This window comes from Ursus maritimus, unplaced genomic scaffold (assembly GCF_017311325.1).
Source record: "Ursus maritimus isolate PB19 unplaced genomic scaffold, ASM1731132v1 scaffold_14, whole genome shotgun sequence".
Classification (NCBI taxonomy): Eukaryota; Metazoa; Chordata; class Mammalia; order Carnivora; family Ursidae; genus Ursus; species Ursus maritimus.
In genome coordinates, this window is record NW_024423786.1 from 8426069 (window position 1) to 8442424 (window position 16356).

The 16356-nt window shown below is 51.6% G+C and overlaps 1 protein-coding gene across 10 annotated transcripts; it reads right to left on the reverse strand.

Moving 5' to 3' along the window:
- Positions 1 to 708: 708 nt before the first annotated feature.
- BRPF1 (bromodomain and PHD finger containing 1) lies at positions 709 to 15826 on the reverse strand. 10 transcript variants are annotated; one of them, XM_040628506.1, is made up of 14 exons: positions 15698 to 15826; positions 13161 to 13769; positions 8796 to 9755; positions 7789 to 7951; positions 7239 to 7370; positions 6714 to 6842; positions 5611 to 5920; positions 4960 to 5280; positions 4357 to 4641; positions 3703 to 3850; positions 2992 to 3128; positions 2771 to 2889; positions 2273 to 2427; positions 709 to 1559 (listed from the first exon to the last, which is right to left on the reverse strand). In XM_040628506.1, exons 2-14 carry the CDS (start codon positions 13757 to 13759, stop codon positions 1376 to 1378), a joined length of 3642 nt encoding a protein of 1213 aa, XP_040484440.1. In that variant the 5' UTR covers positions 13760 to 13769; positions 15698 to 15826; the 3' UTR covers positions 709 to 1375. The 10 variants fall into 10 exon arrangements, with proteins under 10 accessions (XP_040484440.1, XP_040484438.1, XP_040484437.1 ...); XM_040628504.1 differs by having other exon boundaries at positions 4960 to 5283; XM_040628503.1 differs by having other exon boundaries at positions 6696 to 6842.
- Between the last annotated feature and the right edge of the window lie 530 nt (positions 15827 to 16356).

Sequence of the window (16356 nt, forward strand, 5' to 3'; positions counted from 1 at the left end):
TGCTCCACTCCTCAACAGCTGCAAGCCCTTGGCAACTACCTCCCGTGGCTGTCTCATCTCTAGGCGTGCCAGCCCACAGGTGCCTAGCCCTTGGAAGGCAGTCCTTCAGTAACTGTTTCAATCTGTCAAGGGGGTGCCAAGGTTGGGAATGAGTGAACAGCAATCCTTTACCTGCCTGCTCTGGCCCAGTTAAACAGGTGAAGGTCACAGCTATAGTGACTGAAGCACTTGGACTATCCTACTGGCAGAGGACTTGAAGCATCTGAAGTTCATGAAGGGATGGGCAGTAGACTCTTCCTCCAGCAGTTCTGCATACTGGTTAAAGAGCCAGCTTGGCAGACACAGACCTGGGTTCAAATCCTACTCTGCGACTTTTTAGTTGTGGAAATTTAGGCAAGTTACTTTTCTTCACCTCAGTGTCTTTGTGGAGATAACCACCCTATTATTAACTTCCCCAGAGTTATTGCAAAGATTACATGAAATTATGTATCTGAAAGTGCTTAGAACAAAGCCTGCCACTCAGTTAAGTGCCTGGGAAATGGGAGCTGTCATATTATCTTTATTGCTGTTGTCTTACAAATGGAGCAGGCACAGCAATCAGCAACCTCTTGAGCCCAATTATTTACCATCCCTGGGGGACTGAGCTTCCCTTTTTATTCCTTGCCCTGGCAGAAGGTAAGAACCCAAGAATTCCAAACAGACCATTTATTTTCTAAGAATCAATATATTTTCTTCCTTTGAAATAAATACAAACCAGTTTGAAAGGTGGGGGAATCTATGGGAAAAAGGGAAGTGGGGACAGGCCCCAGTCTTTTTTAGTACCAAATGACTCTGGCGCGACCCGGAAACGCAGTTACAAATGAGAATAATTTAAATTCTCCGCTAATTACAGTATTTACAACAGCAGGGGAGGGGGTCACCTAGTGCCCCTCTTCCGGGCTGGACAGACGTCAATCCCACTGCTAGGCTGGGCAGATGCCCGCTCACCTCACCACCTGCAGGGGGCCTCAGGCCACTAGGCAGTTACAGATTCTCCTGGAACGAGCAGAGCAGGCAGAAGTGGTGGGATGGCCTGTTTTATGCAGTGTCCTAACCTTGGCCCACCACCCTGCACTACAATGCTGTGAGGTCTCTGGAGCTTTCTGGCCAGTGGGACCTCCCCTCTTCTTGCGCAGAGCCACCATGGGCCCTTGGAGTGTTCTGTACAGTCCAGCTGCACTCAGGGCGGGAGGGACCTCCCCCACCCAGCTTCCCCTGAGACTGGCCCCAAGACCAGGAATGAGTCAGTGCAGAGGCCGGTGCCACTCCAGGACAGTGAGCAAAGGGGGAGGAGGGAGGTGGCAGGGCACTGTAGGTTGGGCTGTGCTGGGCATTATCAGTCACTATCACTGGTCTCGCTGCTCTGCTCGCCCTGCACCTTGCTGCGGTGCTGCAGAGCCCTGTGGTAGGCAATCTGCACTGACTTGCGGATGTTGGATTTGCGGCCCTCCAGCATCTTTTCCTTGTCGAGGTCCTGGTTCACGCCGAGAGGAACCAGCTTAGTTCTCGGCAGCCACTGCCTGTAGGACGAGGTGAGGATCACATAAGTCATCTCTGGGAAAGCAACAAGCACCAGCCTTCATCACACACTCATTCAAAAACACCTCCTGAGCGCCCACTCTGACCCAGGCTCTGGTGGGCAATGGGGTTACTGAGACTAAGAGAAACAGTCCCTGCCCTCAAGGAATGGCTCATAGTCTAGTGATGAAAAGAGCCCAGGCAACAGACATACTATGGGGTAACCACAGGGTATTTTTGAGTGCAAAAAACGGAGAGCCATGACCCAACCTGAAATAGGTACCCTGTCCCATAGGCTCCTGGCAGACTTGACTGACATTAAATATCCTCTGCAGACAATGCACAAAAGCACTCCATTACATACATGTGACAGAACAGAGATTGAGAGAGTGAATGTTTATCCCCATCTTGTCACCATGGAGGCAGAGGTGGGAAAACTAAGCCTAGAAGCCACCTAAGTCTGGGTGGGGAGCACATTTGTCATAGTCACTAATGGCCCTTTGGCTTCTAGCTACAGCTGTTTGTCAGCTGCTGCCCACTCAGGCTCTCAGACTCATGGTCAACACAACCCTTTTGCTCAAAGATGTAAGTCCCTCCCCCTCTGATTTGTGATAGCCCAGTCTGTCTGTTGCTGGAATTTCCTGGCAGCCTGCCCCTATACTCAGGGTTGCATCTGTGGCTGTGAATCACACCAAATGCTCCCCTTCTCCCTTACCAGGTTCGCTTGTTGTCAAAGAAGAGGACGAGGTAGAGATGCTCTCGGGCTTCCTGGGTCATCTGCTCCCCAAGTTTCAGCACCTCCAGTGGGGGCACAGGGATGGGAACCCCATGGTGGAACATACCTTCCCGGGGCATCTTTGGATCAATTATCTGAGGGTGTAATAAGACCTTTGTTTGGTTCAGTCCCTTTCTTCTGCACGGCTTAACTCTACCTAAGAATTGGGAGACTATCTCTGAAGTGGGGACAGAGAAAGGTTATGATGCCACAGGCTGCAATGCTGACCCTTCTTCTCATGATGAACTATTTCAGACCCTAGGGTGCAAAGGGAAGGAAAAGGGAGACATCGAACAACTAACCAGGAACTGTCTAAGTGTCTATCTGCCAAAGACCCTTGTTCTCCGCAGCTCAGCAGAGAGTAAGTAAAGTTTGCTAACTGTGTCTGCCATCTGGTGTTGGGAGACAAGGGATATGATAAGAAAAGGGGAAGCCTACCAGAGCTGGGTATGACGGATACCCTCGGCATTTGGCCCACACCAGGTCCAGAGCATCCAAGGGCGAGTCCTCATCCTCTGACAGCCAGCCAGCTCCCCGTCCTAGACTCTTCCTTACCACTTCACAGGAATGGGAGAGAGGGGGCAGATCAGCAGCCAGGGGGCTGGCAAGGCCCTGACACTGGGCCCCCGGCATCCCTCGCCTTAGGTGAGGGTACTTACTGCTGTGGCCCACGCCGCGGCCAGTGCCCACGGAGTAGGCCTCGTTCTCAGTGCCTGAGGTATCTTCACTGCTATCTTCCGGGAATGTGCCCCGAGAGAAGGAGGGCTTGCCCCGGCCTTGTTTTGAGGGTGTTGTGCTATGGACAAGACAATAAGAACTCAGCTTAAAGGAGGGGAAGAGTGGCTAATGGCATGGTAGATGTCCTCTCTTTATACCCCCAGGGTCTAAGAATTTTTGAAAGCTGAGGCCACTTGAAAAATTTCAAACCCAAATGCCCTCACGGGGTTGGCAGTGATGTGATGGACATGGGCCGGATTTAGCAGTGGTGGTGAGGAGTACACCCCCTGTCTAAAGGCAGCACTGGCTAGATTTGCCAGATCTGATTTTTAAAGAGAATACAGGCAGTAGGAATTTTATGTGGCAGTACTGGATTCATTTTTTTAAAAACACCATGCTGGCCAAACAAAATATGTATGCAGGCCAAATCCAGGCCCCAAGGCATCAGTTTACACTCTCTGCTCTATGTTAGCTTAACCCAAGATGGTTTCCACTATTCCATTATGGTGACATTCTTATGTATGCCATTTATTTTGCAGAGAACCTTGGGTCTGAACCATCTTAATCAAGGCTGAGGTGGCTGCCACCCCACTTCCCAAAGGGAAACCTGGAAGGGCATCCTGGAGACAGGTCTTGATCTGGAGAGCTGGTACCTGGTTCGGTCTGAGGCAGCGCTGCTGCTGCTACTGCTGCTGGACTCAGAGTCAGAGCTGCTCCGGGGAAGGCTGCAGTCATTACGATATACCAAGAAACTCTTCTTCACTGGCTGATTTCCACCGCTGAAGCCATTTGCTGGTAAGTCTTGGTTGGTGGGAGGGGGAGGAGGGAAGGAATCGGTCAGGAAGATGTAGATCAGAGATGGCATGGGGGTAAGAGGGATTAGGAGCTTAGCTTTCCCTTCTGTGCTGGAAAATTCCTCCAACTTTGGCCAGCAGAGCCAGCTCTGGGCAGTGTCTGCCACAGTTGGCCATAGTCCTGCCCCACCCCTCGCACTTCCCTTGGCAGTTACTGGCCTTAAGACACAAATGGCTTAAAGGGCAGGAAATCCCCAAGGAGGGTAAGAAGAAAAGAGGTGAAGTGATACAATGGAGGGGATCCTGGACAGGAATCTAGCTGGGTCAGTGTTTCTGGACTTCAGTTTCCCCATCTATAAAATGAGGGGACCGAATTAAAGGATCTCTAAGGGCCCTTCTAGCTCTGATAATATTATGGGCAAATGAAGGGATCGGTGGGAGTTATGTTGGGGATGATGGCAGCTTAGCTCACTCTCTCGGTGGGGGCGGGCGCTGGGTGATGGTGAGGCTCACCCATTGGGGGGTCTTCTGTGGATTTATCACTGTCGCTGTCTGAGCTCGAACTGGGCCGGGGGCTCCTACCCCGCTTGCGCTGACGTAGGGAGCCCATGATGGGGAGCTGGGGGGGCCCCACAGGACTGCCTCCGTGGCTGGGGGTCATCTGGCTCTCCCGGTTTTTGGGGGGCCGGCCCGGCCTCTTGGGCGGTCCAGCCGTCTTCGGGTTCTTTTTGGAGAACAGAACTGAGGTTCTCCTGCCCACCTCATGTGCGGGGGTTGAGGACATGTTGGGACCCAGGCCTGGAGCAGAGAAAGAGAGAAGGAGAGTTGGTGAGGGGCCTGATGTGGGAAGGGTAGATACCCAGGGTACGCCCTGGGTCTATACAACCATTACTCCAGCTAGAGTTGGGAGATGATCTGAGGGTATGGAATTGGGAACATTGTCTCTTATACAAATAGCCAGAGAGGCAGCTGAGAGGCCCCTGAATGGGGAATGAGGGAGAAAGTACAGCTAGCTGTGTAGGAGAAACCTCTGCCTGGGGCATGGCAGGGGCTGAGTGTGTGCTGCAGAGTCAAGTCTGGCTTGCTTTGGGGTCCACCTTGCTAGGGGGTTCAGACCTTTGCTTGTCTCCTGGCTGCTGCTCTCCTCGGCGGCACTGTCTGTCTGCCCATCCTTGTCACAGGATGCCGGGTGAGGTGTCAGACTGCCCCGGCTCGTGGGGCCGTGCCGCTCAGGCCCATCCCTTCCAGTTTCCCTCTGGTGGGCAAGCTTTCGCCGCAGTGCCGTCATCTCTTTCTTGATCATCTTTGCACGCCGTGAACGGCCCACGCTCTGCTTGCTGGCATTCACCTCATCCAGCCGCTCCAGCAACAACTTTAGCTGCTCTTCCACTGGCAGATGCTTCTGGTTCTCCAGCAGGACCAGCCGCTCTTCCTCTGCTGCTAGGGATGGACATGGAGAGTGGGGAAAGGTCAGACTCAGGGGAGCCCTCCGGGCCCCCTGAACCTGGGCAGGCAGCAAGAAACCCACTCTTTTCCCCTTGGCTTCTCACCAGAACAGCTGTGTAACAGCAGCACCAAAATGTGGAATGGCGGACACTGCTATCCATTCACCCAGTCTGGCTTCTTGGGGAGCATTCCTGGGGATAGCTTGCCACTGCTCAGCCTAGCTACTTCCTGCCTACACTGCCTGTTCCCAGTAGGGGACTTTTGGCAAGCTGTTCATCCCTGGCATTGGCCTCTATGTGTGTAGCATGACTTATCACCCACCATCTTCAGTGTGTTGTGGGGCTTCATCTCCAGCCAGGCTGTGGGGGATATGCATGCCCGTCTCAAAGTCAATGCCCATTTTTTCTGCCTGGCGCCGGGCCTGGCGGAGCACAGCGCCACCCTGTTCACGGAGCCGCACTGCTGCCCGGTAGAAGATGGTATCCTTGGCGTTATACTTGAGGCAGTTGCTGACGATAAGGTTGAAGTCCTCCTCAAAATCATCAAAGTTCAGGTAGCGGTAAGCCTCCAAGTTCTGCTTCATGGTGAAAAAGTCCATGGGCTTTTTGATGTGGTCTAGGTAGTCAGGTACCTGGAGAGTAGGGTAGGTATGGCTAAGTGGAGATATGCTCCTCATTCTCCCTGAACCCTTGCTTCTAACACCCCCACCCCCTGAAATGCATCCAGCAACCTCTTCCCACCACAGTTAGAGGCAGGCATATAGCACAGGGAAAAGGAAAGCTAGATTCTAGTCTTGACTTTACCAGTCACAAGCTGTGTGACCATGGCAAGTCTCTTAACCCTTCTGGGCCTTCTTTTCCTCGCCTGGAAAATGGTGATGAAATTACAGTCAAATCTACTTCCTACAGCCACATGAGGCTTCGTGGCTATGGCAATCCTCTGGAAATAACACCATCTTGCATTCCTATGGCTCTTTTTACTTATCATTAAGACTTATAAGGAGGCTACTGCCTCAGGCCTCTCGTTTTATACCTTTTAGAGAGAAGAGTCTGCCAGTCAGGACCTAGGGCGTCAGAGCTGGTTCTTTAGGTGCTGAGCCTTCTAAAGTCTCCGTTCTAGGGTTCAGCACCCCGAAAGTGTCTTCCTGCCCTGGGATTATTCATTTGGCAGACTCAGTCCCTGCCTCTGGGGAAGGAGTGCAGATTGCCTCCCACTCTGGGCCCTTGGGGTATGACAGGGACAAGACAGAGTCCAGGTGACGCATGTGGCTCCAGTTCATCCTGAAGCCCCAGAGCCACCAGCCCCTCTCTTCATGGTCCCCTCCTAGTCCCTGGCCCAGACCTGCAGCAGGGGTCCAACTGGGAGAGGAACAGAAAGAAGGTGGAGTGAGGGGAAGGGATTCTTACTTCGTCCAATTCGGTTACCTCAGACAGAGGGACCGGCTCGCTGAAGATGTTGCCTGTGTCCTTTTCTTGGAGCTGCTCCAAGGTTTTGCGAAGGAGGATGAGGAAAGGGGTCAGCTGCATCTCCATGGCGATCTGCTGGACCTTGATCTGACACACATAAAGGCCCGATCAGCTAGGCCCAGGCCAGTCCCTTGGCAGAGGTCTGAGGGGATGGTAGCAGCTGGTCTGGGACATTGCCTTCCTTCTCCCCTGCCCACAGCTGAGTGTACTCACTCAGGTCTACTTTATAAAAAGGCCCAACTACTCTGGCTGGCCTTTCCCTTCCTTGAACTCCCAGTGCCAGCTACCTATATCACATAATTTAGGGTCCCTTTCATACTCTTCTGTGACATTCTGCTTGCAGTGAGCTTGAGAACACACTGGGCACCAGGAAACCTGACTCCAGCATCAGCCCTGTTGCTTCCTGGCCAGGGGGTACATGCTTTTCCTTGTCCCAGGACTGTTTTCTCTTCTGTAAGACAGAGTTGGCCCAGGAGCACTCACCGTCTCCCTTTTGAGCTTCTCCCGCTTGCGGATAAGCTCCACCAGCAGCCGAGCTCGTTCTAGGTCGTGCCGGAGCCGTTGCCAGGACTTGAGCTGTTCTTTGAGGGCCCAGTTCTTATCCTCAGAATCTCTCTGTAGAGGCAAAAAAGGGGGTCAGGAGATGATGAGGGAGCCAGAAGAAAAGCCAAAGGGGAAGAGAGCCCAGAAGACCTGGGTCAAGGGCAGGTAAAGCTTAAGAAGGGAGCACAGTAGTTTATCAGCAGGCTCACTAGCTAAAGTGGGACTTCCTCAACCTATGTGCCCCCTAGACCTGGCACAGAATCAATGCTTGGTATATGCTTATTGAGTGAATAGATGAATGAACACACAGGAACACTGCCCTTCCAGCAAGCAGATAATCCATAAGGACTTCGTCCTGAGCCTGGTTTGAAGGCTAGCTTAAAGGAGGAAACACCCTAAGTCCTCAGACACTGAAAGCTATAGTCACAAATCTCAGTCCTTGTGTCCCTGGCCCCAGTTCCCAGAGCCCACAGGGAATCTGACACGGTACCCCGACTTGGTCACAATTCCTCTGAGACTGCAGGTGTGTCTGTAGGCGACGTAGCAGTGGGACTCCATTTCGGGACTGCCGTTTCAGCGTCCAGTAGCTGTGTAACCTCTGCATGAACTGGCTCTTCCTTTGGATGGTCAGGCGGTTGGTGATTTTACTGAGCCTGGGAAGCAGGGAATAAAGAGAAAAACCCAGTGAGCAAGCTTTTCTTAAGCAGAATAGGGGTCTCTGGCTAGTGAGAATTCCTGAATGGGGCTGAATTGGGAATAAACCTATTGTCAAAAAGGCCTGTGACACTGGCTTAATGCAAAGAAGAGCAAATGGTACCAGACAGGAAGCCAAAACTCCCAGCATGAAGCCAGATCCCTACCCCTGTTCACGAAGTTGGTGGGGGAGGGGTGTCAGGGAGCTTGCCCCTAAGACTGCTCTTGTCACGGTAGCCTGGAGTACTATTTGACCCTGGGATACCCTGCTCGGATTGAGCCTTGGAAGGTTTTAGGATAAAGTACAATCATAAAGCAGTAAACTATAGAAAATCGACTAGATAGCACAAGAGAGAGTTAAAAATAACTGATGATGGTAGCCCTCATCTGGATTCATTTGTGGCAGTGACCACTTCGCAACTTCTTGAGCGTTTCCTTCCCCCTTTTTCGTTCCATTTCTCCCTTCAGGGTCAGACCGTTTCTGCTACTGTGGCTGGTAGCTACTCCATCCTCTTTCTTCCTAACTTAAACAAAACCATCAAAATGAAGGGCAGCTGAAAACACTTATTAGGTCTACCAGATAAAAGTTGACATTTCTGGCTCCTCATGTAAAAGTCAGGTGACCTCCTAGAGCTAACTTCTTTTGGAATCTGGTGTGATTTTTGTTTTTTTGGTTTTTTTTTTTTTTAACTTCTTTGTAGCTCCTGGTTAAGATAACCCAACCCTATCACTCCACTTGGGACTCTCTGTCTCTAGGAGGGCTTCTTCTTCCCTTAGCAGCCTATCCATCCACTCCCCACATACCTGTGTGGTGGGATGCAAGGCACCGACACCACAGGAGCTGCTGCTCGCTTCTCTGCCAGGATCTTCCGTGCCTTCTTCATCTTGATCCGGGACTTGGCCTTTGCCTTCTTGACCTTCTCTGAGCTCCAACTCTTACCCTCATCCTCCTCCTCCTCCTCATCCTCCTCACCCTCACTGTGGGATAGGGCAGGCAAGCGGCGTGCCGAACCTGGGGGTGTGTGGATGTCACAGTAGGCTGTCTTGCGGACACTGAAAGAGGTGCCGTTGGCACCTGTCTCCCGCACAGGCTCCATCTTCATGTAAAGGCCAGCCTGCTGGGCACATGTCACGTGGAAGGCTGTGTAGCAGTTGGCCTTGTGGCACTGGATGCAGGCCCCTGAGCCCCGCTGTTTGCAAATATAGCAGGTCAGCTTCCAGCGAGCTGGCGGGATGTGCTCAATGCTGTCGATAGGCTCCAGGAAGACTGTGTTGGCGAAGCAGACTTCAGGGATCCACAGGGCACACACCACATGGGCCCAGCGCCCGTCATCTGTCTGCTTGAAGGCACCACCCTTGTTGGGGCACAGGGCACAATCCACAGCGCGGGAGGGTGACTGTAGGCAGCGGCGGCACAGCCACTGGCCCTCAGGGATGTAGGGGACACCATAGCACTCCTGGTGCACAGCCAAGTTGCACATGTCACAGAACAGGATGACATTGCTGTTCTGGCACTCACCATCATTACAGATACAGCACACGGCATCCTCGTCCACTAGTGCATTGGGGTCACCTTTATTGTGGCTTTCAAAGTAGGACTCCTTTTCCAGACGGTCCATTAAGTACTCAAAGATCTCCTGTGGGATGGGACTCACACCCTCTGTCTTCCGCCGCTCATTCATGATATCCAACCAGATGTAGTCCTCTTCGTCCATGTCATACTCTACTTCCTCGTCCAGCTCCTCTGCCGACTTCTCAATGTACCTGCAGTGCACGTAGGCAGCTCAGCATCATATGGTTGAGATTTCCTTCCCCTAAAGACAACGGGCTACAATTGCTGGACACTTACTCAGTGCCAGGCCTGTGCCTTTACTTATGCTGTCTCATTCCACTGTCATCCTAACCCCAGCTTTTGTAATTATTCTGGTTTTGCATAAAAGGAAATCTAAGGTTTAGGGAGTTAGGGAGCTTGTGTACTAGCTACTATACCACTGAGGTGCAGAGGCTCAATCAAACTCCTGAAGGGAGGCGGGTGGGGCAGCTAGGTCCTATTGTGTTGGTCTGGATGACGGTGCAAAGAGTCCCAAGGAAGGTCCTCATGTGTCACTTGCAAATTATATATAATTTTTAGCACCAGCTGGCAGTGTCCTGAATGGAGTTGCCATGGGTCTTCTGTCAGCTGGTGCAATCCCTCAAACTCTAGGTATTGTGTTTGTTCTCTGGATAGCCTCGGAAGATAACAGAATAGCTAAGATTTACTAGGCATTTACTGTGAGCCAAGCATTTTCTGTTACACATTTATTCTCACCACAGCCATGGTATCAGTGTTCTTATTGCCCTTATTTTGTGGATGAGGAAAATGAAGCTTTGAGACGTTAACTGCCCAACACAGATAGGTCACACAACCAGGAAGTGGCATAGCTACAATTCACACTCTACCCTACAGCACTCATTGGACCAGCAGAACTGGAGCTGAGGGCTGCTCCAGGTGCCTGGCATACAGAGCGAGCTCCCCATGCCCCCTGCTATGCTCTAGGTTGCCTGGACTCTAGTATTATAAAGCTACAGGGAGCTACAATGGAAAGAATGGGGCTTTGGCTTCTGACAAACATGGATTAAAATCCTGGCTCTGCCACTTTGTGACCTTCAAGTTATCACTGGTCCTTCCTGAACCTCAGTATTATTGATGATAGGATGAGAATGCTACCATTTTTTCCCAAAGACGTTTGTCAGGATTAAATGGAATTTGAAAAATGAATGGACTAAATGAAGTGGCACAACACAGCAGGCCCTAAATAAATGTTAGTTTCTGTTCCTCCCCTCCCCTCTCCACAACAGAAATGGGGTTCTGGGTGCTAAGAGCAGTCCAGGTGAGCACAGGCTCTGAAGCCATGCTCTGTATGACAATAGGTAAACATGGTCACCTCCCCAGGCTTTTGTTTCCTCATCCACAAAGTGGTGATGCTAACCTGAACCTATCTCACACAGCTGCTGTGAGCATTAAATGAGTTAATACACGTAAAGAACTTAGAACAGTACCTGGCATGATCCAAGTACTCAATAAACATTAGCTTTAGTATTAGCTTTTGTATAGCCCTGACCTATCTTGCCTTGTATTCTAACTATTTATGTGTCTAACTCCTCCAGTATAGGCTAGAGGCAAGAACCATGTCTGATTCACTACACAGAAATAGGCACAGTGTTGTTCATTTCAAAAGCATTTTGGGGGTGGAATGGAGGAGAGAACTAAAATACTGTGTCTATAGGAAGCTGTTTCTTCCTTAGCCCTGTACTTCTTCCCCAAAGTGACCACAAGGTCCTCATCCTTGAAAAAGGCTGTGGCTCAGAGCTTGTATGAACCATCCAGCCACTTCCAGGCCTTGGCACCTGTTCTCAACCTTTTCTCTGCCACGACACATGTGACATTACGCGACGGTGCATAACACACTCCCACGGTGTACCCATATTACAGGCTGTGGCACAGATAGATAATGTAGGCTGCATGTCATGTACAATTCCTGGCACACCAGCCTACACTCCACCCTCTTTCCCCCTTAAGAAAGCATATCAGATGCAAGCAAGAGAAAATGGTGCTCTTAGAGAGATGACCTCCAATCTTCTCAAATTTATATATAAAAAATATTTACAAAACTTGGACAGTTCTGCTAACAGTAGTAATAAATAACATGCAACATACCTCCCAGCTGATTGCAGTGTACCTAGCTGAGAAATGCTCCCCTGGAGAATAGATTTGAACCCCAAGAAGAAAGAGTGAATCTGAGCAGAAGGAGGAAGGAATGGGTGGAATGAACTGGTCTGGACTGCCTATCAGAGCAGAGAATGCTAGAAAGCCATTAGGAGGGAAGGCAGGCCCAGGCAGGGGTCTGTGTGTTGGGGGGGTGGGCACAGCAGTGAGTGCTAACATAAAAGAGAAGCAGTGGAAAGCCAGAAGGGGGTGGAGCCGGGCTGGACAGATGAAAGAAAAAAAGAGAGGAAGAGGAGACTGCCTAATATGTGAACAGTGGAGAGACCAAAGTATCTTACTAGGCCAAATAACCTGAGTTCCCACAGACTTGATTTTATTTATTTTTTCATATTTTTCCCCCCACAGACTTGATTTTAAAGAACTGAGACTGAGTATACCATCACATGGATTGCATTTTTGGGAAAAACTACCTTTCATATAAAAACCTTTATAAGTCCTTTTTAGAGATCAGGCCTTCGGATTAGTGGACACCAAACATTGCTCCTTAACTTATCCGAATGCACTCTTTGCCTTGAATGCCAAGATTCAGGGAGAAGTTTTACACTTTGTTTTTGTACCATCCTTCAGCTAAGGTTTCTGTATGTAGCTTCACCCCCACACTGCCCCCATCCTTTCATTTTTTTATCTTGTATTAAAGGAATTTAGCTTTATGTCCCTGACTTTCTTAGGAGCCATCATGACTAATTTTGGAAGGAAATGGGATACCAAGAAACAATTAAATGAAATAAATAAAAGGGCCAATGGTAGAGTACAAAACATAGGCGATGAAAATATTGCTTATACATGCCAAAGGATGGGTGACAGTAATAGAATGGGAAAATTACCTCTGCAGATTTACAAATTGCTCTCAGGACCTTATAAAATCAGTGTGCCTAGTCTTCTACCTCTAGGCTGGCAGAGGAATATTATACATGCTCTGCAGATGGGGTCATTAGAATGCCAGAACCTTTTCTCAACGTTGCACAGTGATGGAGTGGAGCGGGCCAGCAACCAGACACATGATGTTTTGTTACAGTGGAAACAGTATAGCTTTGGACTCAAAGTAACCTGGATGTGAATCCCAGTTCAAATCTATTAGCATGTAACTTTTGGTAAGTCTGGTCCCCTTTCTGGACTGTGGGTTCCTCATCTGTGAAATGAGAACAATACCTGCCTGAGAGAATTGTGAGAATAAAACAAGAGAGTGGCTGTAAAGTACCCAGTGCAGGGCCTGGCATGTGGCAGTATAGAGTAAGTGCCACCATCATTAGCTGGGGCACCATTCCTCTCACTGTCCTGGCAGGACCAGTGTGCTTCTGCTACCCTTTATCTCTGCCACTCTCCTCTCTGCTGCCTGTTACCTCTCCAGCTCCTGAGCCCTGCTTGACCAGTTTTTCAGAGAGGGGAAGTAGAGGTGGCCTTACCGGTAATAGGAAGTTGGCCGGGGTGGGGCATCAGGGGTGTCCTGCTCCAACTCTCGGTATACCACCTCTGGTAGCTTGGGAGTGGTGCTCACAGAAGCATTATGGTGATGGTGATGGTTGGAGTCCTTGCGCTTCTCCTTGTTCTTATGCTTGCCTGACTTGGGAGTAGCGGCTGGTGTTTCAGTGTTCTCCTTGTTGCTGCCATTCTCAGGAGCCTCCTCAGGGGCCTCCTCATCCTCTGACACCACATCCAAGTTGTCAAAAATGCTGATGCGGTGGACACGGCCGTGCAGGTCCACCTCCACCATGCGTTGGGCCTGTGCGTAGCTCATCACCTCACGGCCCGGTGACTGGGATACCTCTGAGGGGCTGGGCGACTGCTTGTTGGCTGGGCGTGATTGGCGCCCCTTCTTCTTGTGCTTGCGGACTGGAGTCTGCTGCGGGGGTGGTGGGTTGTCGTGGTCATAGTGATATAGGTGGTACTCAATACCACTGTAACTCTTGTAGACCTTGCGGCAGGTCTCCACAGGGCACTCATACGGTGGCTTAGTTGCCCGCAAGTTGTGGCAGAAAGTCTTCACATCAAAGTCCACCCCCATGCTGTCACATCTAGAATGTACAGATCAGTTAGCATAGGCCTGGGGACAAGTTCCTGGCCATCCACTCTCATCTCTCCACCCATCCTTCTCCCCAAGGGTCCTGGCCAGCCCACCTCTACAGTGACTCCAAATGCCATCACCTCCACACCATGGCCACAGTCTGGGCCTCATCACCTCCTGCCCAGTCATCCTGCCCTACATCTCAATATAGGCTAATAGCCTATAGCCTAATCTCATATAATGTGGCCAGAGTAGCAACAATCATGTCAATGTTTTGATTAAAAGCTTCCTAATGCTCCCTACTTATTTCAGGATAATATCCAAATTCCCTATGATGACATTCAAGGTACTCCTTTCATTGTCTGGCCCTAGTCCTCCTTTCCAGACTCTTCTCACTAGTTACAGCTGTACTTCCGTCTATCCAGGGCAACTTGTCATTCCCTGAATGTTATACCCACTCATTCCCGCAAGATGATCTCTATTTGAAGTGGCTTCCATCCTGATTGGTGAGCTCCTACTCATTCTTCAAAACCCAACTCAAATGTCACTTCTTATTATGATTTGTCTTTCCCATAGGGAAATATGTTTCTACAGCATTCCATTCTTGTCATTCCATCATGGTGGCATGGCACTTACCACACTAGAAGTCCTTTGTCTCCTCCCACTAGACTGGGTGCTATGCAGCGCAGACATCAGAGTCTACCCACCTCTCTATATATCCAGTACCTGGCATGTAGTAGCCACTCAGTTTTTGGCAAATGAATGAAGAACTTGTTGAATGAATAGCTAAATGAGGGGATCACCAGATTTGGAGCTGACAGATGGATGAAGGCTAGTGTTAACCCATATAGAAGCTTGCCTGAATGGATAGCCAACGATTTAATCCTGGACACCAGCAGAAATCACTGCATTACAGAAAAAAGCAGTACATTTCTGAGGTCTTTAGAGAAAACCTCTGCCCTGGCCCTGGCTCTGGGAGTGGTACCTGACCCTGACTCTGGGAGTGATACCAGGTATTAAGGGTACAAACAGGAACATGACAATTTAGGCACACTCAGCTCCATGACGGTCCTCAGGGCCTTCCCTTCCTCCTCTCCAATGTTCCTAGGTGAGTAGTAACAGCAGATGGCACCAGCCCCCAGGAAGCCCAGCTTGGTCAGAGACTGCCCCAATTTCTCCAGGCCTAGTTGAGTTCAACAATTCAGCTAGGGTGTTGGCACCATTCCAAGCAAAGCCACCCTGAGCTCCCAGACAAATAGTGACCCCTCTTGGCTTCTCTCCAGCTACTTAGCCAAGCCAAGTGGGCTGCCCCATCCTTTCTGTCAAAGCCCCTGACTTCTACATTGGTAAAACTACTTCAACTTTTACTTCCTACCTGCAGCTGTGTCTTTAAACACAAACCAATCAGAGACCACGCAAGCTCTTCTCTTTCAATGATGGGTCCCTGGTGTACGCTGCGGCTCTGTCGCCCTGGCTCCCAAAGTAGCACAGAGCCCCGGACAGATGTCCCGCTGGGACTGGGCGGCAGAGGCACACGGGGTGGAGACAAGAACTCAGACTGGAAGCCCGTGAGGAAGGCCCAGGGCCCACAGGGGTATGGCGGCAGAGCTCAGGGGGCTGGAGGAAGTAGGGGGCGGGGGCCGGAGCGATCAGGCCGGGCCCAGGCGGTGCCCGCAGCCCTCTCCCGGATGCGGCGACGTTTCCCTTTTGTCGAAGTGTAACATGTTACACAAGGCTCCCCTCCTGCCATTGGCCTAGGCAGCCCTGGAGGATACTCTGTTGCCCTGGGACGCGGGCTGGGAGCTAATGCACTGTCAGTTCTCCCAGCTGGAGCGGCCCAAGGGGCACCCGGGCCAGGTAGCTCAGTGCACGCCCCACGAAAGTAGTCTAGTCCTTCCCCGCTGGCCACTCCCGCCCTGGTCCCAGGCCCGCACTCACCGGCCACCTCGAGTCCGGGTTCATCGCCGGGGGCGCCCGCCGGGGCTCCGACCCCACTTGGGGAGGCCGGCGGGGAAAGACGGGCCGGGGAGAGAGAGCCCCAACTCCGGAGACCGCAGATCTCACCACCCCGGCCCCCTGCCGCCCCACGCTCTGGCCCCGGCTCCCCGGGATTCCCGCGCTGACCCCTGCCGCTCCCGGTCCCGCCGGCGCCCTGGTGTATCAGCTCCGTCGGCCGCCGCCCGTTTCGAAAGCCCCTAGGTTGTCCGGCCTCGGGACCCGACACCGCCGGAACAATAGACGCTCCCGGAGGCAGCGCGGGGACGGCGGCGGCGGAGACCGTGGCGGCAAAGGCAGTGGCAGCGGCGGCGGCAGCAGCGGCGGCGACGGCGTCTGCGCAGGGTAAACTCGGCGCCTCGGCGCTGTCGAGCTGCACTTTCGCCACAGATCCCCGCCCGCCTGCTGAGTCTCGAGAGGCCATTCTCTGAGATTCGGAAGAGCCCCTGGACACCCCATATGGCTTCTCTAGCACCTCCACCTTAGAGTTGAGTTTCTCTGGACTGAAGACGCGATATTCGGGATCCGGAGGGGTCGGGCCGTTTGTGGCGAATCTGCGGACACGGACGGTGAGCGCGGGGCTGGGCTTGAGGAGCCCGCCC